The 24,763-nt window shown below is 48.3% G+C and overlaps 1 protein-coding gene across 9 annotated transcripts in view; it reads right to left on the reverse strand.

The window, feature by feature from the left end:
- The window catches only part of nfia (nuclear factor I/A), a 178,665-nt gene that overhangs the window by 21,064 nt on the left and 132,838 nt on the right, over positions 1-24,763 (reverse strand). For 6 of the 9 annotated variants that reach the window (XM_029706505.1, XM_029706502.1, XM_029706501.1 and 3 more), the window contains exons 5-7: positions 16,458-16,575; positions 14,375-14,514; positions 12,924-12,974 (exon numbers count right to left, since the gene is read on the reverse strand). In XM_029706505.1, the coding sequence (XP_029562365.1) occupies positions 12,924-12,974; positions 14,375-14,514; positions 16,458-16,575 (309 nt within the window). The remainder of the gene's footprint in view (positions 1-12,923; positions 12,975-14,374; positions 14,515-16,457; positions 16,576-24,763) is intronic. The other 3 variants (XM_029706504.1, XM_029706510.1, XM_029706506.1) reach the window with 2 other exon arrangements.

Below are 24,763 nucleotides of genomic sequence, written 5' to 3' on the forward strand. Positions count from 1 at the left end.
GTGCCAAGTCTTAGTCCGTGTACGTTTTGGATGTAGTCACCGATGATACAATGAAATATTTAAATCCTCTTAAGTTCCAAATCTGTATGTGTGTGAGCGAGAGTGTGCGTGAACACGTGTGTGTGTGTGTGATGTCTGCATGTGAGCGAGAGTCGGTGTGAGAGTGAACGCAAGCGTGCGCCCGCGTGTGTGTGTGTGAATCCTGCGTGCGTCTGTGTGAGTGGGAGCGCGTGTAAGGTTTGTGTGTGTGTGTGTTGATCCGCATGTGTGTGTGAGATTCAATGCAAGTGGGCGCGCGGGCTCAATGAATCGACTGGTACAGACCTGCAGCACAGCACTGCACCTGTCCTCCACTCGGATCCCGTGGTATAACTGACAGTGCTGTAATGGATCGAGGCTTATTAAGTATTTAATTGTAACCAGCACTATCTAATTAGGCTGCTCTTAATAGAGGTAATATTCAGTTATTGGTTATTAGTATAATGCCTGGCTGGGACGTGAAACGGCGGGGGAGAGAGAGGGGGTCTTTAAGCCTGTGATGTATTACTGCTGGGTCTCTTAATAAGACTCTCTCTCTCTCTCTCTCTCTCTCTCTCTCCGCAACTCTGCCCATTTCCAATATCAGCAACAGAGAGAGAGAGAGAGAGAGAGAGAGAGAGAGATGGTAAACAGAGAGAGAAGGGAAAGAGAGAAAAGGCACAGCTATTACAGAGACAGAGTAGGATAAAGAGAGATGGTTAACTAAGAAAGAGAGATGGTAAACTTAGTGCGAGAGAGAGACCCCTTCCGAGAGAGAGAAAGAGAGAGAGAGAGAGAGAGAGAGAGAGAGAGAGAGAGAGAGAGAGAGAGAGAGAGAGAGAGAGAGAAAGAAAGAGGGAGAGAGAGGGCAGGGGGAGAAGCAGGGATCGTACAGCTATCGGAGAGAGAGAGAGAGAGAGAGAGAGAGAGAGAGAGAGAGAGAGAGAGAGAGAGAGAGAGAGAGAGAGATGGTAAGCTGATACTACATAAACATTGTTAAAGCCACAGCTCCCTGCTGCATTAATTCACTTAACTTTGCCGTGATTTATGGCTCTGTCAATAGAGGCTGACTGGAAACTGGGGGGACGCTCCCCCTCCGCCATGCCGCTATGTGGCCATTGTGTTTACAGTAATAATAGAATGGACCACGGCTCTCTCTGGCTGCATCCCAAACGGCACCCTATTCCCTACTTACAGCCTCAATAGAGTCTGACTGGAAACTGGACCCTGGGCAAATATAGTGCACTACATAGTGGATAGGGTGCCATTTGGGAAGCAGGCTCCATGCCCTTCCTCTATCACTTTCCAGCCCGAGAGGCTGAGAGAGATAGAAGCAGACCCCTCCTTTTCTCTTTTTGGCGTGCCCCGTCTTTTCATATTCCTGCCTTTTGTCTGGGGGGCTGGAATGTTGGACTTTTGAAGTGAGGGGTGGGGTCGGCGGGGGTGAGGGGTGGAGAGACAGGCTACGGGAGGGACAGACCCTTGCCGTGCACTCCCTGGCTGCGCGAGCACACACACAGACATAATGAGCATGTGCATGCACGCACATGCACACAGGCGGAAGAGTGGAGTGTCCAGACTCTACAATTGAATTAGCCTTGCTGTGCTGTGTGCTGAGGCAATGCTGCAGAAGCTGCAGGCAGAAGAGAGAAACACACTGACCTCACAGAGGCAGACACACCCATTCACAAGCTGACTCAGTCACTCCCCCTCCTCCCTCTCTCTCCCTCTCTCACAGACACAAACTCTGTCCCTGTCATCCTCTCGCTCTCGCACTCTATGCCCTCAGGCGCCGCTCCCTTTCAGACACCTCTCCCCTGTCCCATTCCCACCCTCTCTCTACCCCCCCTCTCCTCCCTCCTCCTCTTTCCAGCTCACTGGTCTGAAGCCTGTTCTCTGGCTCATGGCAATAGGTCATTGCTGAGCCTCCTCACAGACAGGGCAGTACTGGGTACAGTAACCCAGCAGCGCAAAGAGATCCTTTTATCGCCAGCCTAATTGACAAAACTTAAGTATTGCCAATTTTAATGTTGGCTACGTTCAAGGCAACCCCCGTGCCACCTCCGTGCTTCACGGTTGGGATGGTGTTCTTCGGCTTGCAAGCCTCCCCCCTTTTCCTCCAAACATAACGATGGTCATTATGGCCAAACAGTTCTATTTTTGTTTCATCAGACCAGAGGACATTTCTCCAAACAGTACAATCCTTATCCCCATGTGCAGTTGCAAACCGTAGTCTGGAATTTTTATGGTGGTTTTGGAGCAGTTGCTTCTTCCTTGCTGAGTGGCCTTTCAGGTTATGTCGATATAGGACTCGTTTAACTGTGGATATAGATACTTTTGTACCTGTTTCCTCCAGCATCTTCACAAGGTCCTTTGCTGTTGTTCTGGATTGATTTGCACTATTCGCACCAAAGTACGTTCATCTCTAGGAGACAGAACACGTCTCCTTCCTGAGCAGTATGAAGGCTGTGTGGTCCCATGGTGTTTATACTTGCATACTATTGTTTGTACAGAAGAACATGCTACCTTCAGGCGTTTGGAAATTGCTCCTAAGGATGAACCAGACTTGTGGAGGTCTACAATTTTTTTTCTGAGGTCTTGGCTGATTTCTTTTGATTTTCCCATGATGTCAAGCAAAGTGGCACTGAGTTTGAAGGTAGGCCTTGAAATACATCCACAGGTACACCTCCAATTGACTCTCAAGTTATGTCAATTAGCCTATCAGAAGCTTCTAAAGCCATGGGATCATTTTCTGGAATTTCCCAAGCTGTTTAAAGGCACAGTCAACTTAGTGTATGTAAACTTCTGACCCACTGGAATTGTGATACAGTGACTTATAAGTGAAATAATCTGTCTGTAAACAATTGTTGGAAACATTACTTGTGTCATGCACAAAGTAGATGTGTTACCCGACTTGCCAAAACTATAGTTTGTTAACAAGAAATTTGTGGAGTGGTTGAAAAACGAGTTTTAATGACTCCAACCTCAGTGTATGTTAACTTCTGACTTCAACTGTATATATATTTGTGATTCTTCAAAGTAGCCACCGTTTGTCTTGATGACAGCTTTGCACACAGGCGAGTCGGGCTAGTAAAATGTTGACGAGTCACTCTCTAGTTAGCGCCTGACAAGTGTGCTAATAAAACACCCCGTCACACTTGCAGTCTTACACGCACAGGCACAGACAAACCTGAGACGTGCACGCGCACACACCACTCAAGGAGGTACTATGTCCCCCGTTAGAATCATAATCAATCATTGTTGTTTTTATACCTCCCGCTCGCCACAACGTTAGCTAGCGAGGCAGATTGTCTAAGTAGACTACAATTGACAGGTGTCACTTAGGACTGTGTCCAAAATGCCCTAAATGGGATCTGGTCAAAAGTAGTGCACTATGTAGGGAATAGGGTGCTATTTTGGATGCATCCTTAGTCTCTGGATCCCCGCCACTTATCATCGCTTAACCCCGTCCAGTATATGGCCGTAGAGTCTGAGTAATTGACCGCTGCCTCTCTGGCCACTGACCAGCTCCTGTCCCACTGTGCCGACCGGCTTGGACCGGTCCAAGAGGGGTCCGCCAATGTCCATTACACAAATGGCCAGCGTCAATTAGGAATCATTATTTATTTTTGGGGAGACCAAACTTAAGTGTTCGAGAACGATTTCCAATTACTTAAATAGCCTTGCTCACATGTTGTGTTCCTCATTTATGCTCTGATTAATATTTTGAAATTGTGAGTAAACTAAGTTTCGTGCCCATGTTTCAGCTTGTCAACGAACGAGCCCAAAAAGGCTTTTAGCATGCAGAGGGGGGCTGCTACTCTACCCCTTAAACCCATCTTTACTGTATTTAGTCCCCTCTTGACATCTAGCGGTCACACTACCGATCCTGGGGACCGCTAGCCTGGTTAACACCCGACTGAATGCTGTACTCACCATTACCTCGCCAGCGCAACATTCAGTCTGATTTAAAACAGGTTAGGGGAGCTCTGTCAATACTTCTTGTCATTCCCATCAATCACTTCATATCTGAATTATCCATTCTGAACAAAAATGTTTCATGAGCTGAAATAAAAGATCCCGGAAATGTTCCATACGCACAAAAAGCTTATTTCTCTCTAATTTTGTGTACATGTCTCTACATCCCTGTTAGTGAGTTTTCCTCCTTTGACAAGATAATCCATCCACCTGACAGGTGTGGCATATCAATAAGCTGATTTAAACAGCAAGATCATTACACAGGTGCACCTTGTGCTGGGGACAATAAAAGGCCATTCTAAAATGGGCAGTGTTTGTCACACAACACAATGCCACAGATGTCTCAAGTTTTGACGGAGCGTGCAATAGGCATGCTGACTGCAGGAATGTCCACCAGAGCTGTTGCCAGAGAATTTAATGTTCATTTCTCTACCATAAGCCCCCTCTGTCGTTTTAGAGAATTTGGCAGTACGTCCAACCGGACTCACAACCGCAGACCACGTGTAACCACGCCGGACCTCCACATCCGGCTTCCTCACCTGTGGGATCGTCTGAGACTAGCCAACCAGACAGCTGATGAAACGGAAGAGTATTTCTGTCTGTAATAAAGCCCTTTTGTGGGAAAAAAAAACCTCATTCTGATTGGCTGGGCCTGGGTCCCCAGTGGGTACATTAATGAGGCTCTAATCTATGAATTTCACATGACTGGGCAGGTGCACAGCCATGGGTGGGCCTGGCTACCAAATGGGTGCGCCCCTGCCCAGTCATGTGAACTTCATAGATTAGAGCCTAATTTATTTATTTCAACTGACTTATTTCCTGATATGAACGTTAACTCAATAAAAGCATTGAAACCGTTGTATGTTGCGTTTATATTTTTGTTCAGTATAGGTTCCATTTATTGACCAATTATTTGGGTATGATAAGTGAGCTGTCAGAGGTCCAAATACCATGAGAATTCACCCTGTTATGAGCTGTTATAACACTGCTGATTTGAAAAGACTCCACAGGTGGTCAAGGAGAAATCGGGGTAACAGTGTTAAGGCCTGTTAGAGGGGTGGGTGGAGTAACCTGCCACTGCTACAGAGAAGGATGTGTTCCTGACAGCAAACACACCACAGGTCATAACCCCCTGAATAAGCTCCCTCTTCTCTTCTCTCCCTCTCTGAGGTTTATTTGGGCTTCGCCTCGTGAGTGTACTGATGCCACATTGTTGGGACAACGGGGAGGATATCAAATACATCCAAGCAGCTGATATGCTGCTAGCCTGCTAGTACGCTAACTATGGGCTTTGTAGCCCCGTGCCCCCATGCCTCATCCATTCAACTCCATGGGGACTAGCTGTAGCTTGGAGGGGGGGGGGGGGTGGGGAGGTTGGGGACAGCATCCCCAGCAGGGTCTCTGAGGGCCTTTCACTGGGGCTCTAAGCGAGGCCTGTTAGCTGTGACTTTAGCGCGTCATTATTGAGGAAAGATGAAAGTGGGTCTGGATGGACAGCAGGTCCTCCCCACACGTGCCCAGTGGATGGGCCTGTAGCTAATCTGGAGGGGGTCCAGGGGCTTCGCCCCCCCCCCCCCCCCCCCCCCCCCCCGGGTCAAATATGTAAATGATCATGACGTGGGAGGGGACGGAACAGGACGGGAAGCTGGCTAAGGCTTCAGACAGCTGGCGGGAGATGGAGGGAGGGAGGGAGGGAGGGAGGGAAGGGGAGATGGAGGGAGGGAGCAGTGGGCTCCATTGTGGTCTGGGCCTACATGAGGGGCTGCATGGCCAATAGAAAAGTGCTACGGATTAGTTCCACTTTGCAAATCGAATTGGTTTGCTGGCTTTTTCTTCCCCCACCTACCACGTTGTTCTATTTTACCTCCACTGCCAACTTTTACTTGAAAAATATATCATACACTGAGCGTACAAACATTAAGAACACCCGTAAACAGTGACTGGTAGCAGGAATATATAAAATACTAGTAATATTCTAGTGGTAATACACTGAGTATACCAAACTCTAAGAACACCTTCCTAATATTGGGTTGAACAGAACAGCCTCAATTTGTCAGGACATGGACTCTACAAGGTGTCGAAAGCGTTCCACAGGGATGCTGGCCCATTTTGGCTCCAATGTTTCCCACAGTTGTGTCAAGTTGTCTGGATGTCCTTTGGGTGGTGGACCATTCTAGATATACACGGGAAACTGTTGAGGGTGGAAAACAACAACAGTGTTGCAGTTCTTGTCACAAACTGGTGCACCTGGCACCTATTACCATATCCCGTTCAAAGGCACTTAAATATTTTGTCTTGCCCGTTCACCCTCTGAATGGCACACAATCCACGTCTCAATTGTCTCGAGGCTTAAAAATACTTCTTCAACAAGTCTCCTCCCCTTCATCTACACTGATTGAAGTGGATTAACAAGTGACATCAATAAGGGATCATAGCTTTAACCTGGATTCACCTGGTCAGTCTATGTCATGTGAAGAGCAGGTGTTCATAATGTTTTGTACACTCAGTGTCTATAACCCACAGATGGATTCACGAAAAGAAAAAATATGATACAAAAACAATCCCTCCCTTATTATGACTGAGGCGGGTGGTTTTCACGTGGAGAGATATCAACAGGTGGCTGTGTGTGTGTGTGTGTGTGCGACCCCATGGGAGGAGGCTGCTGAAGAGACTGCAGAGGGAGACAACGAAAGAAGAATGTTTTAATAGCCCTTTTGAAGACGAGAAGTCGAGCTAACGAACCGTGCGGCTCGCGAGTCTTTGTTTGCCAAATTGCGGCGCCCTGCGGCTACACCTATGTCTCGCGGCTGAACGGGTTCGCCTAACGTTTCAAAAGGAACGTGGGGCGTGAAGAAGGGCTCCAACTATGATAAATCAATTACAGATGAGATTGGTACAACAGGGGCGGTTAAAGTCAAACCAAACAGGCATGACAACCGGTTCGACTTATGAAGATGAATGAACAGCACCATTTTGTCCTTTTATGTGAGTGTAGAACACAACATCCTAAATGTGACAGTTATACTACTTACTGACACGACTTAATCCCCCCCAAGCCTCAACCTTTAAGCCCCAGTGGGTATTAACGTTTATTTTAGGTCAAAATATTATGGACATCAAGCCTGTATGAATCATCCAAAAGTGCAATTATTTGCGAACCCCCCCCCCCCCCCCGGTCTACATTTATGGCTATATGGTAATAAGTCATAATATATAAACCAAATATAAACTAAACCATGTATAAACCAAACCGGCCAAAGGGAAAGCAGCTTGCCTTGGTGAGGTAATCTATGGATTACACGCACAGTAAAAATATCAACTCGTGTTCCCTTCCCGGCTAAACCCACATGCACTCACACACCCGCACGCACACACCCGCACGCACACACCCGCACGCACACACCCGCACACCCGCACTCACACACCCGCACGCACACACCCGCACGCACGCACACACCCGCACGCACGCACACACCCGCACGCACGCACGCACACACCCGCACGCACACACGCGCGCACACACACGGAACTAATCACCAAGTGTGAAAGGGGGATGGGATCTCGCACTCACAACCCATAAAGCAGAAACAGAACAACAGTGTTTCCCAACTCCGGTCCTCAAGTATCCCCAACAGCACACATTTTTTTGTTGAAGCCCCGGACAAAAACACCTGCTTCAACTAGTCAAGGGCTTGATGATTAGTTGACAAGTAGAATCAGGTGTGCTTGTCCGGGGCCACAACAAAAACATGTACGGTTGGGGGTACTCCAGGACTGGAGATGGGAAACACGGCTGTACAACACGCTTACAGTAGCAACACTAAGTACGAGCAGAGCCACACACACACAGCACCAACCAGCAGCAAGGAGCACTAATGCTTCGTCTCTATCTCTCTACAGCCCTGATCTGACAGAGGGGAGTAGGCAGCTATAGGTGGTGAACTAGGGGGAGCCAGGGATGACACGGTTGGGGTGGGGTGGGAGGGGGGGGACCTCACCTCTAGGTCCTGTAATGACAGGCCGATGATGGTGTGTGAATGCCGTTCGGGGGGAGGAGGTGGTCTGCGAAGGCACGACGGGGCTGCTGAAACCACACTTCTCTGACTTCTTTAATGTGGTGGGCGATGGCATCCCTGGCAAGAATGATTGATAAGTGAAATTTAATAAGGAAATGTCACGGAGACTCACAGGCTGGGTTCACAGGTGAGAGAGTGTGTGTGGGGTGGGGGTGGGGGGGTGCAAGGGGGGTTGGCGAGGCGTGGGGGGGTTGGCGAGGCGTGGGGGCCAGACTAGGGGGTTGGGGGGGGAGGGGAGTGGTCAGGGCCCAACGGAGCGCAGCATAGGCTATACGAGTGGAGGCCGGTCTTTAAAGGGGAATACAGATACTTTTGTGCCTTGCGTCGCAATTCTTATTTTTTTTTAAAGATATTGCCAAAAATCCTCACCTTTGCTGTTTGTAGGGTCCTCAATGTTAATCCGTCTGACAATGTTAGGGATTTGATGACGATACTAAAGCTAAGTTACTGGATTACTTTTGAGAAGCATAGCTCTGAGGCGCACACGTGTGCATTGACTGCCATTTTGTAAGGACATCTTTGCCTATTCAGTTAGAGTTTTTAGAGGAAAGTTTATGAAATTCCAGTAGACAGCACTAATTAGAAAATGTCGATTTTTTACATTTTTTATTGAGTTGAGGTTAGTTGTTAATAAATGAATGATATGATTTCCATTCCAGAAAATAGGCCAAAAAATATATAGAACGAATAGACATGCCTTATCCGTGGGCTGATGGGGGTTTAGGGTTAAGAGAGAGAGATGTGGGAAGAGGAGAGTGGGAATGGTTAAAATAGGGGAAGGAGGAATAGATGGTATAGTAGACAGGTAAGGTCCTAGTGGCAAAGCACACAGCATGGTCACACAGTCCTAGTCCAGTGTGTACTGGGGGCTTTGCTGGGTTAATGTGAGCAATGGGTTCAGATAGCATTTACCACAAGAGTTTAAGCCAAAGAGAATAGTCAGTAGAGAGATCATGCATGATAACGTTATTTGTATGGTCCATATTCAGTCTCTACTGTAATTGGTTGTGCACCACAGCTAATCAAAGCTCTATTTGACCACACCCCAACCACACTGGATGCTTTCGTTTTACCTTGTCAGATGCACCAATGGAATGGTCTAAATTATGCAAACTCTGCACACCATACAAGGTAAAACTAATGCTCCCGATAAACACTAAATGGCTTTTAAAATATTAGTCGAAGAATAAAGCTTTCCTCATAATTGTAATGCCTCTCATTTTTGTTATGGAAGAATTAAACATTCCTTCCGACATTCTGAAAAGATCATGCGCCAAGCAGAGCTGGATTTTGCCATTTTCTAGCTCGTCTTGGAAGCATTGGAGGTGGGATCTGAAGTCTCTAGATGGGTCTGTGTCAAGGGACTGAGGTCTGTGTGTAAAAAGTGTGTGTGGCAATCTAGCCCTAAATCACACAGAAGTCTTGGTTTCTCCAGCCCTCGCAGACTCCTTTCCCCTTTCAGGCAGTGAGAGAGGGAGATAAAGAAAGAGATGGAAGGACTGACTAGTAATTGCCCTCCGTTGGCTAAAGAAGGGTTTTTGAGGAAGGCCGTTTGATCAAACTGAGTTGGAAAGGGAAGGACTTAAGGTAGAAGTTGACCCTAACCACATATATATATATATATATATATATATATATATATATATATATATATATATATATATGATCAGATTGCACAGCCCCCAATCGTAACCTTAGCCATTTGGGGGGTAAATAATATCTGCTCTTGGACCAGTTAGGGGAAACTTCTCTGGGGTGGGGGCAGGTTGGAGGATGGACACACAGTCACAGTTTAGAGAACATCAAGAGGCGAGGTTGGCTGCTTTCAACACAAACAGATCAGGTCATACTGACACCATAGAAACTATCCCAGCAATCAAGAAACAAAAGGGTACACAGACAAACAAACACAGGTCTATAAACCCACATCCAACATACAGTTTCACTCAATAAAAAGCTCCACAATGGCTGACAGGCACACAACATTCATCCCTCAGATACACACTTGTTCACCTTTTAAAGACCTATCCATTCAATTGAAATGTATGTCATATTAGACATATCGCTTAATGTCTACTTTGATCTCAAACACCTTCTCTAAAGCCACTGGGTGTGCATATATATATATCTGAAGCCCCAGCCTCATAAACAACACTAACAACAGTAACCAGAACTTCTAGAGAGAGAGCGGCAATCAAGCATGGGAAAAAAAACATCTGACGTTTGGGTGACCACCAAAGACGAGTCGCCCTTTTAAAATCCTGAGGAGGTATGTGACCAATTGCGCCACGCTTGGGCCGTCAGAACCATAAATACCATGTTCCCACAGGCTGTGTGGAGCAAAGAGATGAAAGACGGGGGGGGGGGGGGGATGGGGGGGTCAGACCAAACGTTGGCAGTGCTCTTTGAGGGGGAGAACTTTCGGAGAAAAATTCTGCCCATTCATTACTATACCTGGCCCTTTGAAGTGGTGTTAGCGGCGGCGGCTAGCTAGCTAGCTTCAGAGGCCCGCTGAGCTGGTCCCTCTCCAACAGGGTAGCATAGATCAAGCAATAGGGGAGGCTGGAGGGTCTGGAACGGGCAGGAGGCTCAGACTTGGGCTGGAGTCAACAGGTTGATTTGTGGTCTAATGGCCAGGATCATATTCAAAGGTTTTCTGCTGTAACAGTAAGAGCCTATCGGTCCCTGTTCAGTGTACAGGCAGCTATTGTAGACTAGAGTCTTCTTCATGTGCTAGGGAATGGGGTAGTGTGATTCAAGAAGAGATAGAGATTCATGGAGGTATGCGTAAAGTGAGATAGAGAAGAGGGAAAGCGAGGTACAGAGGTAGAGAGAGAGAATGAAGAGGAGAAAGTAGGTAAAGGGGCTGAGACTGGGAGGCAAAACATCTGGACTGAGAGATTGTGCGCGTGTGTGTGTGTGTGTGTGTGTGTGTGTGTGTGTGTGAATGCGTCTGTGTGCTCGTGTGTGTGGGAATGCAACTGTGTGTACTTGCTTGTGTGTTTACTTGCTTGTGTGTCTGGGTGAAGGGCCTGAAGTCTGAGAGTGAGTAATGAACATTTGAAAAGGTTCTGTCAGGTGGAATCAGAGCTGGGCTGTACTCAGCACTTTCCCCATTCCGAGGCGTTATTACACATAGAGAGGCCGCTTCTCTCCCTCCATCTCTCTCCATCCCCCTCTCTCCTTTGCTCTCTCCTTCCTCTGACAAATTGACAAGCCTGCTGGCTGGTGGGCAGGCGAATCTGTATCGAGCATCCGCCCCCTCCTCGTCTTTCTCTGCTGTCCATCCGTCTCCCCTTCTACTGAGGCCTCTTCTCCGGTAAGCATCAATCAGGCCCAAGCTATCCCTGCTTTGGCCCAACTCAGGGGTGTGCAATTGGGCTTGCACAGCAGCCAGACAGGCTATAACGGAGAAAGGTCCTTTACCCGAGTGGACAAGCAGGGCAGGTTCAGCCATGAATACAGACGGCCTTATCAATGCCAGGGACAACAGCGTGCAGAGTCATGTCTGCTCCACGTTGCTACAACGCCTCCTCTGATAGGTGGAGACATATCAGGAAGCGGGTGTAGGTAATGTTCAAATACAATGAAAGGCGATTATGCTTCCGAACTTTAACCTATCAAATATGTGGATTGAGTAAGTCTTCTTCTGGACATGTTCCATTGATGGAACAACTTCTTCCTTGAACAGTCAGTTGAGACATACAGCTCAGCCCATTGCTTAACCCCCTTCACACACTCCCAAGCAGACAGACAAACACACACACACACACACACACACACTCCCTCCCTCTGACACTTAGCTGTTGAAGCCCGGCGAGACGGCCATGTGAGTGACATGTTCCCTGAGACCTGACATGGGTTACCTGGGAAATGGATGGCATGCCATTCCACAGGATGCACTTTCACGAGCTGCTGCTAATTATAACACTGTCCCCGCCGTGGTGAAAGAGCCACACACACACCAGACAAGACTTCAGCAGCTGTTGACGTGTCACACTTGTCCCAATGTCATCGAGCGTTTCAACACACACACACACACACACACACACACACACACACGTCTCGGTAACCACAAACAAACCAAAAAAACAAACCAACTGGACATCAACAAGAGCCAAATCCACCGTCAACAACATCGCAATGCTCAACAGGATGACAAAGGCAAAAGGAAAATGACACATGGGGGGGGGGGTGAAGCTGGAAGTTTGGATGACGACGAAAATCGGAATCCCGAGCAACAGGCAGACATGCGTAACGCGGACATTCATGTGTCGGCTTGTAATGTTCCAACTCGGGGTGTAGATAAACAAGGACACAGGCACCAAGACACACGTTCACGCAAATGTATGCAAACACACACAGACACACAGTCCACATCCCGGTTGGTGATGGGGGCTGTGAGGTGGAGGGGGGGTGTAGCTACTTCACAATTCGCTCTGAATACGTAGACAATATGTTCTGAAGTTGTTGACAGACACTTAAGATATAAAATGGGTGGAGTTGCTTGAATGTACATATCATGGTGGACTGTCAAGATTCCAATGGACATGAGCCCCATGCTACAGTACAGACACAGTGCAGGTATAAGGCCTAAGGTGTGCCGCAAGGATCTGTTTCAGTCCCACTATTGTTCGTCACAATCACACACAGTGAGGGAGAGGTGGAGGGGGGAGGAGAGGTGGAGGGGGGAGGGGAAACCTGGACAATACAAAACACCAACCACAAAACTCGATACCACAACCAACTACAGAACCTCCTGATTTGGAGGGGGGAGGGGGGTGGGTTAGGGGACTGGGGGGGGGCAACAGAGGACGGGAGGTGAAATTGGAAACAGTAATGCATCTTTACCTTGTCTTGAGATGAACGAACTAGCTAGCGAGCCACGCAGTTTATATCCAGCTTTTGAGAGACAAAAGGAAAGGGGGAAAGAAACAGGGGGACAAAAACAAAAGAAAAAAAAAGAGGCAGGGTGAATATAGTGTAGCGTTAGGAGAGAATATGGAGTATTACCTCATCAATTAAGTATGCATGTCAGTCCTGTTCCCATGAGGCAATGCGGGCCGGGGGTCACGTTACACATACAAATCACACACACCCATTCACAAAAGCACACACACACACACACACACACACACACACACGCGCAAATTCAAAAGAACACACTAACACACACAAATGCATACATTTACACACACACACACTGTACGCAAACATACTCACACAGCCTGTTTAACGCATGCCTAGGACATGCACTCGTTGGCGCCGTGTCGAATTTCTATCCTCTTGGAGCACGAAACAGAAACACGAACACAGACACACACACACACCATAGAAACACGAACACAGATACACACACACACACCATAGAAACACGAACACAGACACACACACACACCATAGAAACACGAACACACACACGCACACACACACACACCATAGAAACACGAACACACACACACACACACACACACACCATAGAAACACGAACACAGAACCCCGCCAGTCCTCTCACTCTAAAGACGGGCCTCTGAGCAAACTCCACACTAAAATTCACAAACCACAAACACACCTTGCACCACTCCCTTCATGGATCACAACATGTTAGTAATAGTAGTATTCATGTCATCGTTAATGCCATGAAGGTGAACCATAAAATGAAGGGGGAAAAGCCCATGGCTCTACGGCGCTATTAAGTGACCCATAAAGTAAAAGTATCCTGAAATGATGAGCTTGCACATAGGGTAGGACACTGAACTTTCGAGAGGAAAGCTGCAAAATGGCAAATTGCCCATCAAGACAGATCGCCTTTGTAAAAAAGTATATCAAGTCCAAAAGTGGTTCTGAAAAATGATTATGTGAGCCTTCGCTTTATGTAAGAATGGAAATCTGTATTACCAACACGTGAGGTAGAGACAGACTCAGACAAGGAAGAGACAGGACACGATTCTCCCCCTCACTGTTTAGACACAATCCTTCATTCTCACCCTTCACAAACGCACAATCCTGCATTCTCACTCTTGACACACACACACACACACACACACACACACACACACACACACACACACACACACACACACACACACACACACACACACACACACACACACACACACACACAGACACACAGACACACACACCTCTCACTCCACTCCCTCCCAAAACATACTCCATGTCTCTAGCTTGAAAGCAGAGAAGAAGAGCTATGTACAGTGGTAGTAGTAAGAGTAGGGAGGGTATCGGGGTAAAGGTGTGTTACAGGGGTGTTGGCATTGAGGGTAGGTCGGTTGGCAGCTTACAGCAGTACGTACCTGGTTCCACTTCGTGCCAGCTGCTGGCCTGGCTGCCGCTGCCCGGGGAGCGACCCTGGCCCGGGTAGTAGGACTCCTCTCCTGGACTGTCCACCTCATCCTCCATACACTTGATCCTCTTGGCCGAGCTGGTGGGAACACACACACATGCACGCACGCACACACACACACAGGGACAAGGGTGAACGGCTGCTAGCAATGTCTCAGTGCTATTCAGAGGCCATTCCTTAGCGTCGGGCCTCAACAGGAGGTTACTGACAATACGCCTGTTGAAATATCTTCACTCATAAAATCATACATTCAATCATGATCTAAATGTGTTGACAAGAAGTATATTGTCACGGGTCTCTTTGTAGAAACACAGTGTGTGTGTGTGTGTGTGTGTGTGTGTGTGTGTGTACACGTTTAAAGGTTCATCTCTTTGTGTCTGGTGCCCATGCATGTGGATCAACTTCCATGCTCTGCATCGGCCAGAATAGGGTGTGTGTGTGTGTGTGTGTGTGTGTGTGTGTGTACATAGGGGTATCATCTGATGAATGCAGCCATCCCCCGGAGAGAGAGGCAGGCCAGATGAATGTAATCCTCTTTAACAGTGGCAACTCTGGCCAAGGATCAAGAGCCTGGGACTGACACACACGGCTGGCCTGAGTCTACCAGGGTATGTCTGTGTGTGTGTGTGTGTGTGTGTGTGTGTGGGGGGGGTGTCTGTATATGTTTGTGTTTGATGTGTATACAGTTAGTATGTAGCCTATGCATTTGGGTTAACGGGTGTGTGTATTCTGTCTGTATGTAAGCATGCATCCATGTGTCTGTGTGTGTGTGTGTGTTGGACTCCTACTTGCGGCCACACTGGGGCCTCCCATCAAAGCCTGTCCCACACTGCTCTCTGCTTCACACAGTATCACTCCACACATGGACAGTGGTTTGGTGCTGGTGTGTGTGTATATATATATATATATCTCTCTCTTTTAGCGAGGTGAGCTACCAGACCACTGTTACGGGGCGTCTCAAATGGCTGCCTATTCCCTATATATGATGCACTACCTTTGACCAGGGCCCATAGGTATCCCATAGGGCTCTGATCAAAAGTACACTGTATAGGGAATAGGGTGTGAATTGGGAAGCACCCCATAACCAGTGAGTTGTTTCCCTTGCCGTTGGTTCTGACATTCATTTGTGTGTGTGATGTCTGCTGGCGTTTCCCTCCTAATCGCATAATTAGGTGGCGGGGCATACACACACACACACACACACACACAGCCAGCCTCCTTGTTCAGCCGTGTTCGCTTCGGTAGGGAGGAGGCTGGACGGAGAGCGAGGCCGCTGGCTCACGTGGGCTTGACACACACGGATGTGCGGAGACACACACACACACACACACACACACACGCGCGCGCGTGCGCGCGCACCAACGCGTCAACACATACTCTCGCACGTGCACGTGCATCCACACACACAGCACCCGCGCATACACATATGCAAACCCATGTGCATTTAACATGCGCAAGTTTAACCAATGTGTGTGTGTGTGTGTGTGTGTGTGTGTGTGTGTGTGTGTGTGTGAATACGCTAGGCCGTACAGTGCAACACTTCACATTAGAAAGGATTGATATTTTGCAGCCATTATGTGAGTACGGTACAGGAGATGGTAGGTTAAAGGTTGAGCTCAGTTCAGTGAGCAGCGCCTCCAGGCTGTGTGTGTGTAGCTTCTCCTTCAGACCTAACAGGGTGCGTGGGCTGTCTCCTGAGTAACGGGCAGAGTCAGAATGGCTGTGTGTGTGTGTGTGTGCGTTTGAGAGAAACACACATAAATGCGCTCCTAAACACACACATTGGTATGAACGCATGAGCAAATACACACTGTGAGGTAAGGGTCTTACTCAGGGAATGAGCAAGCGTGTGTGAGTGTGTGTGTGTGTGCACGCTTGCGTGTGTGTGTGCGTGAGTGCCTGTTTGCGTGTGTGTCCCCCTCTCATTCTGTGTGTGCGTGAGGGTGTGTGCTTGTTTGCGTGTGTGTCCCTCTCATTCTGTGTGTGTGTGTGTGTGTGTGTGTGTGTGTGTGTGGGGTTACCTGCTGGAGGAGGTGCTTGGTAAGGGTCGCCTCATGGCCCCGGGGCTCATGCTGTAGTAGGAGGAGCTGTCCAAGTCCGCCAGCGAGAAGTTAGGACCCGTCCCCGCTGCGATGGGGGCTAGAGAGAGAGGGGGGAGAGAGGGGAGAGAGAGAGAGAGAGACCCTTAGTTGTGTTACATTTCAAACGTGTTTTTTTTTTAACACCACATCGCCATAGTGGTTTCCTCTCCCTGTCTTCTTGTCATCTCCTTCATCTTCACTGATCCCAAACACACAGGATAGGCCTAAGCAACATGGAGGAGTATTGGGAATGTGCTTCCACCTGCACAGTGCTGATGAGAGGAGACAAGAGGAAAGGAAGCCACTTTTGACTATTGAGACGCGGTCGGTAACTCGCTCGCCTTGTTGCACCAAAGTGTCACACTTAAAAGGTTTCCCTTCCTGCTGCCTGCTCACTCACTCTTGTGTGTGTGTGTGTGTGTGTGTGTGTGTGTGTGTGTGTGTGTGTGTAGGTCACCGTGGGACTAGCTGGCATGCTATCGAGCGCCTTTTGTCAGCCAGTCCATAAAGGCAGGCGTTTGTGCCTCTTTATATTCATGGTGACAGGGACCACTATTTTTGATGAGGACAGCGCAAACGTGAGGCGGAGGGGATGAGGGAGGAGGAGCGTTGCCGCTGCATACCAAACAGAGGAGAGGAAGAGGAGGCGAGGAAGAGAAGGAGGAGGAGGCTGCTGCTGTGACAGACACGGTAATGGTGTTCCTAATTAACATTGGAAGAGGACACTGGTACAGGGGCAAGAGAGAGAAAGGGAGGGCGGGATGAAGAGGGGGGAGAGGGTGAGGGATGGAGAGAGAGGGAGGGATGGAGAACGGGAGGGAGGGAGAGAGAGGCAGGGAGGGAGGGAGAGGGGGGGAGAGGGGGAGGGATGGAGAGAGAGGGAGGGATGGAGAACGGGAGGGAGGGAGAGGGAGGGCGGGATGAAGAGGGGGGAGAGGGGGAGGGATGGAGAACAGGAGGGAGGGAGAGAGAGGGAGAGAGATGGAGAGAGAGGGAGGGATGGAGAGAGAGGGAGGGAGATGGAGAGAGAGGGAGGGATGGAGAGAGAGGGAGGGATGGAGAACGGGAGGGAGGGAGAGAGAGGGGGGAGAGGGGGAGGGATGGAGAACAGGAGGGAGGGAGAGAGAGGGAGAGAGATGTAGAGAGAGGGAGGGAGAGAGAGGGAGGGAGGGAGAGAGAGGGGGGGGAGAGAGAGGGGGGGAGAGATGGAGAGAGAGGGAGGGATGGAGAACGGGAGGGAGGGAGAGAGAGGGAGAGAGAGGGAGGGATGGAGAACGGGAGGGAGGGGGAGAGCGCGATAGTGCATGTGTCATCACAACGCAGCATCCAGCAAACATCTCTACCAATAAGTACCAAAATAATCAACACCGTCCCGTGTAGTCATTCCATAACCCACCCCCCCCAAAAAATGCCACTGTAATTTCCAAAATTCCATCCCCTCTTCATCCTCCCTCCCTCCCTAATCCAAAGTGGCTTGGCGGGTTTATTTACGAGGCGGGCAGTAAAGCGGCGGGTACATTTGCATGGCTAATAGTGGGGGCCACAGAAGTAATTTGTGAGAGAGCTAACCTGGGCACCGGGCTGCAGTAACTCAGCCTATAGCTCTGGTCTGGAGAGGAAGAAAGAGGGATGGAAGGAGAGGGGGAGAGTAGGGATAGAGGAAAGGAAGGGGGATAGAAAGAGAGGAAAGTAGGAGAGTGATAGTGGGAAAGAAAGAGGGATAGCGAAAGAAAGGTGTACAGAGAGAAAGAACCTGGTCCTAAAGCGAGGGCCCTTCCTTTGGAATCAGTGGGATGGAGGGATGAGAAAGAGAGGGAGAAAGAATAAAGGGAGAGAGGAGGAAAATGACCAGCGCTGCAGTCTGTCTGACTGGAATGGAAATCAATCATAAAGGTAATCCGCAGTCTCTACCTCTTAAGGGCTTTATCAAGTGCTTTTTGCCTCCTGAAGGATTCCAAATGAAACCTGTAGCTATCAGGCCTGCATTGATCTCTCTCGCTCTCCCTCTCTCTGACGGAGCCTTCCTCTCTCTCTCTCTCTCTCCTCTCTCTTTTCTCTCATTCTCTGATAGAGCCGTTCTCCCTTCTCTCCCACCCTATCTGTCGGACTACCTTGGTTGTACCTCGCCGGTGCAGAAAGAAAATGTAACATTAGTGAAATGTTTCAATCAGCTCAATCTACCCCTTAGCCACTTTAGTGCAACGGAATGCGTCTCAGACGGTAGGTGTGTGTGTGGGAGAGAGAGACAAAGGCAAGCGCACAAACTAGTGTACACTAGTGCCGCGACAAGGTGGTGCTGCTGTACAATTGGCCCATCTGTTTGCTAGCCTCTCTATTTATCCCTCCCTCTCTCCCTCCCCTCTCGCTCTCCAGTGTGGTCCACTACCAAAGAGGCTGCCATTTCCTCCCCATGCCCCCCTCACCTCCCTGGTCTTCCCCCTCCTAACCCCCTCCCCCAGTCCAGCCAGACACCGGGGATCTAAACCTCCACAAAAGCTGTGAGGGCTGTCTTTAAAAAAAGAAGAGAAGAGGGAGAAAGGAGAAGAAGAAAAAAAAAAAAACTCTCCTTTGTTCGAGCGGATTTTCAAATTGAAGCATTTGACAACAAAGGCAGCAATCAACTTCAAACCCGGACATCCGCCCAGCAACTAGAGAGCCCCCGAGCCTCTCCTCCCTCCATCCCTCCTCCTCCTCTCCATCGCTTTATTGACGGAGGGTGTAATGGCATGATGGGATGAGCGAACGGCTACAGAGGGAGGAGATGCGAGGGAAAAGGAGAGAGAGCGAGAGAGAGAGAGGCCCTGACAGGACTTGAGTTTTTCTGCTTGGTCAGCGCCGCTGTGTTTTCTCTCTGTTGCTGCCCTGCAGACCTGCTCCTGGACTTAACACACACACACACTCCTGGTGGGGCTTCTCACCCCCCCCCCCACACACACACACAGTGAGCTACCGCTGTACTACTGGTACTGGGAACTGCCTTCAGAAATTATTCATACCCCCATTACTTACTCCACATTTGTCGTGTTACAGCCTGAATTCATCTACACACAATATCCCATAATGACAGTGACAAACATGTTTATAGGATTTTTTTTTATTTATTGAAAATGAAACACAGAAACATCTCTTTTACATAAGCATTGACACCCCATGGCAGAACCCCCTTTGGCAGCGATTACAGCTGTGAGTCTTTCTGGGTAAATCTCTAAGAGCTTTACATACCTGGATTGTACAATATTAGCACATCATGTTTAAAATTCTTCAAGCTCTGTCAAATTGGTTGTTGATTATTGCTCGAAAGCCATTTTCAAGTCAAAACTGTAACTAGGCCACTCAGGAACATTCAATGTAGTCTTGGTAAGCAACTCCAGTGTATATTTGGCTTTGTATTTTAGGTTATTGTCCTGGTAAAAGGTGAATTTATCTCCCAGTGTTTATTGGAAATCAGACTGAACCAGGTTTTCCTCTAGGATTTAGCCTGTGCTTAGCTCCATTCCATTTATTTTTATCCTAAAAAGACTCCCTAGTCCTTGCCAATGACAAGCATACCCATAACATGATGCAGCCACCACCATGCTTGAAAATATGAGTGGTACTGTAATCAGTGATGTGTTGTGTTTGCCCCAAACGTAACGTTTTATATTTATAACAAAGTTAATTTCTTAAGTTAAAGTTAATTTCTTTTTTTTACAGTTTTACTTTAGTGCCTTATTGCAAACAGGATACATGTTTCGGAATATTTTTTATTCTGTACAGACTTCCTTCTTTTCACTCTGTCATTTAGGTTAGTATTGTGGAGTAACTACAATGTTGTTGATCCATCCTCAGTTTTCTCCTATCACAGCCATTAAACTCTGTAACTGTTTTAAAATCACCATTGGCCTCATGGTGAAATCCCTGAACGCTTTTCTTCCTTTACGGCAACTGAGTTAGAAAGGACGCCTGTATCTTTGTAGTGACTGGGTGTATTGATACACCATCCAAAGTGTAATTAATAACTTCAACATGCTCAAAGGGATAATCGATGTCTGCTTTTTCTTTTAACCCATCTGCCAATGGCTGCCCTTATTTGCGAGGCATCGGAAAACCTCCCTGGTCTATGTGGTTAAATCTGTGTTTGAAATTGTATATGTGGGGCACAGAGATGAGGTAGTCATTCCAAAATCATGTTAAACACTATTATTGAACACAGAGAGTCCATGCAACTTATTGTTAAGCACATTTTTCCTCCTGAACTTATTTAGGCTCACCATGACAAAGGGGTTAAATACTTACTGACAGAAGACATTCCACCTTTTCATTTTTTGATTAATTTGGAAACATTTCCAAAAACATCATTCCACTTTGACATTATGGGGTATTGTTTTGTAGGCCAGTGAATACCTTCTGAAGGCACTGTATATTTTAACACCCGTATCGAGTGCTGCTACTGTGGCACAGCCACCAGAGCCATACCAGCTGCACTGCTTAACCCCATACACCACTCTGCAAGTGCCAGTACCGCCAGTGGCTGTGTGTGGCGCCCAGATGGCACTGCCCACTGGCACAGGAGCCGGTCGGGGCATGGTGATGCTGTTGGGGTTGGCAAGGCTGGCACACCGTGTGGTGGATGAAGGGTGTGTGATGTGTGTGTGCATTAAGTATCCCCAGAGGTGGTGCCAGGGAGTGCCAGGGGGCAGACAGGGTGGCTGAGGGTGAAGGGGGGATGGATAGGAGGATGGCAGGATGGAGGAAAGGCCTTGCCAGCCCTTCTCTCTTCCATTATTAATTCATTTGCTCACCCTGTTCTTCCCAGTCATCTGGTCTCTGGGCGTCCATGCCAAGGCTCCATTGTGTGTGTGTGTGTGTGTGTGTGTGTGTGTGTGTGTGTGTGTGTGTGTGTGTTGGAGGGATCCCAGGTGGGCATGCCCCTTGAAATGGGTGCTGTTTGCCAATCTAATACTAGCACGGTGCCAACTAGTTTTTAGATAGAGTGTGTGTGTGTACTCATGTGGATTCATGTGCCTGAGAATACGTGTGTTTGTGTGTGTGTCTATGGTGGGCCTCTATTAGCAGATGATCTGGAGGTGGACACCATTGGTCGAGGTGTGTGTTGCCCTGGGGCCGGATTCACAAAACATTACTTACGAAATAAACTTAAGAAGCTGCTTAGGACAAAAAAAAGAACAAGTTCATAAGATTGTTCGTAAATGCAATTCCTCAAAATGTTCTTAGGAATTCGTCGTTTTCTTAGGAACTTCGTAAATATCTTCTTATGTGTCTGTGGTGCAAGAAAACGTTCATGTTTACAAAAGTATCCATTCGTCTCAAGAAATCCTAAAGCATAATTTTCAAGAATCCCATTTCTTCTTAACTTTTTCCTTAGGAAGAAACTTAGGAAAAACCTTAAGAACATTTCCAATAACCTTTTTGAGGATTAGCAACTTTGCTTAACTTCCTTAAGTCTATAGTTAAGGACAAAATGGCAGTTAAGAAGACATTTCTTCTTAGAAGGTTTTGTGAATCTGGCCCCAGGTGTCTATGTGGTGCCTCCTGGCACCGTCTCGACAGGGTGCCCTGGTCAAAGTGGCACTGTCTCTACAGGGTGCCCTGGTCAAACTGGCACTGTCTCTACAGGGTGCCCTGGTCAAACTGGCACTGTCTCGACCGGGTGCCATAAAGCCATGACTGTGTGGCATGACAAAGTAGTGATACCGCATTTGATTGGGAATGTCTAGAAGGACCAGTGAACTAGAACAGAGGAGCACTGTCTCAGAAGAAACGGATAGAATGTACGAGACAAAGATAGGTAAGGGAGGAGAGAGAGAAAAGGGAGGCATGGAAAGGAAAGGGCGGTACCCAATCTCCCAAATTACCCGGGCCTGGTATTGAACAGGCCAATTACAATTCCGCCCAAGTCACGACTACCAAATAAATTAAAAAACGATGTAGCTGTAACCGCTAACTTTATGAAGACTTTCATTTCGCTCTCTCTCCCCTCCCTCCCTCCCTCTCCCTCCCCCTCGTTTTTTTTGTGTGGTGCTTTAATAGGATATTGATCGACAGAAGCAGATTCGATTGGGCCCTGCCACTGAATTGTGTAATGGGTGCACAAAGCCAAGGTCACACTGCCATATAGACGGGGGAGGGGGGAGGGGCTGTCGCCCCATTCAATACCATGAACGACCTCTCATCTTCTGCACTGTGCACAAGTCAAACCCCCCCCCCCCCCCCCCCGCCTGGTTCCACGCACACACACACACACACACACACACACACACACACACACACACACACACACACACACACACACACACACACACACTAGCTCGGAGCATCGTAATGTCGACCTTACGTGCACCTCCACACTTTCACTGGGATTACGCTAAAGTGCATCAGCTTTTTGATGCCAACTGTTCCCCCCCAAAAAAAGGAAAAACACACACACTCGCTCTGGAAGTGTGTGTGTGTGTGTGTGTGTGTGTTTGTGTGTGTGTGTGTCCACCAAAGTCATGGCCGTGCATACTGTCCAGCACTCTATCTGGCCATATAGAGCAATCCCCTTAGAGAGACCCCTCGACCCCCACCCACACAGATACAGCTTTGCTGACTGGGTAGATACGGACACTTTGGGCCAGTGGCTATTTAAGGGAAGACCAGGCACCCTTCGGCAAACCACGGGTGCTGTCAATGTTTAGGGGGGGGGGGATGTTAGGACAATGTGTTGCATTCTGTGATCGTCTTCTAGAAGGAGAGAACCTGGAGTGCACTTGTACGGACCTTGTCAGGAGGCAGGAGTCTCCTGTAGCTACAAGTTGTGCAGGGTTTTGTTCCAGCCCAGTAGGTCTGTCTCATGTGCACTGTGTCTGTATATTAAAGGTTGACAGTATTCTTTGCCAGACCTGCTGATTGGCAAAGGCATTTTATTTGATATATTCAACACAACACTTCATTTCATACTTGATTTATTATGTATTGGCATTTAGAAGAAAAAAAACTTTCTGGACTGTTAGCTTTAAGGGCCACACACAGTCAGTCAGATGTACAGTAGCTAAGTGAATAAAGCTCCCTTGTGGCTATGTTGTGGCTGGAAGAGAGAGAGAGAGAGAGAGAGAGAGTGGTAGAGAGAGAGAGAGAGAGAGAGAGAGGGATAGCGAGATACAGCGAAAGAGAGAAAGTTTGTAAGAGAGAGAGAGAGAGAGAGAGAGAGAGAGAGAGAGAGAGAGAGAGAGAAAGAGAAAGAGAAAGAAATCTTCCAGAAAACATATGCCACCCGGTAACTTCCTTTCTTCTACCTCCCCCCCCCCCCCACACACCCTGTGTCACAGATGTTGGGATAAAAGCCCAGCTCTTCATAGAGCCTGAGCCATTATGCATATTCCTTAATCTTGTTAACCATCACATGCCAGGACTTCTGATGCGGGGGCCGCACTGTGCCTGCGCTAATCAGACTAATATCACAAGCTAGTGATACACATACACCCCCTCACACACACACACACACACACACACACACACACACGTCTCAATAGAACACAACCTATTGTACACTCAGGATTAAGAGATCCTTTTGGTTTCGTCCCAAACAGACACACACAACTCCCCAATAAACGACTGTCTGATTGCTTGCCTGACATGTCACACACACACACACACACACACACACACACACACACACACACACACACACACACACACACACACACACACACACACACACACACACTCTCTCTCTCTACTTTCACGATGGGTCTGCCCTGCCCTACCCTGTCCTCTGCCAACACAATGGAGGCATCTGGAGAGGGCCAAGACCTGGGAGCCAGCTCTGTGAGACTGAGAAGGGGGAGTAGGGGTTTGTGTGTGTGTGTGTGTGTGTGTGTGTGTGTGTGTGTGTGTGTGTGTGTGTGTGTGTGTGTGTGTGTGTGTGTGTGTGTGTGTGCCTATGTGTGTGTGTGTGTGCCTATGTGTGTGTGTAGGTTAAAATCCTAGTGGAGGGGGGGATTCACACAGTGGGCCGGCTGCCCAGGTCCGCCCTGTCTGGATCCCCTTGGCGCCCCTGTCTCCCCTCCAACTCCCCCGTCTCACCTCCCCCTGCATCTCCCTGACCATCCCCACTATGGCTGGTCCTAGGTGTGGTGCGGCCCAGCCCAGTATTGGGTCACGACAGTGTGTGTGTGTGTGTGTGTGTGTGGGGTGGTCATCAATGCACCTTTGATCAAAAGGGGCTCCAGTCGGAGTGCTGACAGGCACTTTCAATGGGCTATTGT

The sequence above is a fragment of the Salmo trutta genome, chromosome 22 (genome assembly GCF_901001165.1).
Source record: "Salmo trutta chromosome 22, fSalTru1.1, whole genome shotgun sequence".
NCBI classification, from domain to species: Eukaryota; Metazoa; Chordata; class Actinopteri; order Salmoniformes; family Salmonidae; genus Salmo; species Salmo trutta.